The sequence below is a fragment of the Meleagris gallopavo genome, chromosome 1, assembly GCF_000146605.3.
Source record: "Meleagris gallopavo isolate NT-WF06-2002-E0010 breed Aviagen turkey brand Nicholas breeding stock chromosome 1, Turkey_5.1, whole genome shotgun sequence".
NCBI classification, from domain to species: Eukaryota; Metazoa; Chordata; class Aves; order Galliformes; family Phasianidae; genus Meleagris; species Meleagris gallopavo.
In genome coordinates this window covers 108,795,794-108,796,773 of record NC_015011.2, presented here as the reverse complement: position 1 = coordinate 108,796,773, position 980 = coordinate 108,795,794, and the positions used below count along the sequence as shown (strand labels likewise).

General features: G+C 46.3%; 1 protein-coding gene across 1 annotated transcript in view; it reads left to right on the top strand.

Moving 5' to 3' along the window:
- The first annotated feature begins 931 nt into the window (after window positions 1–931).
- Window positions 932–980, top strand: part of WDR4 (WD repeat domain 4) — a 17,547-nt gene continuing 17,498 nt past the window's right edge. The window contains exon 1 of the mRNA XM_010724538.1: window positions 932–964. Within this exon, the coding sequence (XP_010722840.1) occupies window positions 932–964 (33 nt within the window). The remainder of the gene's footprint in view (window positions 965–980) is intronic.

The following is a 980-nucleotide window of genomic DNA, read 5'->3' as shown; positions in this document are numbered from 1 at the left end:
AAAAAAAGTGATTTTTAACTGAATCAGACCTGGTTTGCACAGAAATACGCATACCTGAAGACTGCAGAGAGAGATCATGCTGTACATCATCTGGGTCACACAAAAGCAGTGCCGGAAATTGTGGAAGGGGTTGTTTCTGTAGTTGTCATGAATGCAAAGCTGCAGGGAAAGGGAGCAGAGTGGTCATATAGGAGATCTCTTTCTTTGTGAAAGTATATATATGCGTGCTTTCCATCCCTCCTGGAAACATCCTGTGTCTCCATGAAGCCCTACAGAGTCCAGCATCCTTCTCTGTTAGGACAGGGTGACAGCTCAAGGGTCTGATTTTGGGGAAGGATGAGAGATTGCTGACTTCCAGGTCTGCTGGCAGATAAAGCCTGCAAGAGGTGCAACCCAGACTGGAGACAGGGCTCTGTGCTGTCATCCTAAATTGGCATTTCAAACTGCACAGCGGGTAAACAGCAACACTGTGCAGAGAGCTCAAAGTACACCCCCTGAAACCCTTCTTGCTTAATGCATCCTTCCAAAGGATAAATTTCCTATAAGAGTCCTCAAGTCTCATCAAGATCAAACCCTTCAACAGGGAACCTGCCTTCTAGGAGGCCTCAAGGCTCTGTGTGAAGCCAAGAGACCTTTGGGTTTTCAATGTTCATTAAATATTTGTGGGCTTCACTGCAATAGCTCTTTTGCAATATGGACTTCAGAAACATGTCATTATTTTATATTAATAACTCATAGAATCATAGAATAGTTTGTGTTGGAAAAGGCCACTAAGATCACCTAGTCCAACCATCAGCCCACTCCCACCATGCCCACTGCCCATGTCTCTCAGTGCCACATCCACACGGTTCTTGAACACCTCCAGGGATGGTGACACCACTACTTCCCTGGGCAGTCTGTGTCAGTGCCGCACCACTCCTTCTGATAAGAAATGTTTCCTAGTATCCAGCCAGGCTTGCGAGTGGTGAGTGGCATCTCAC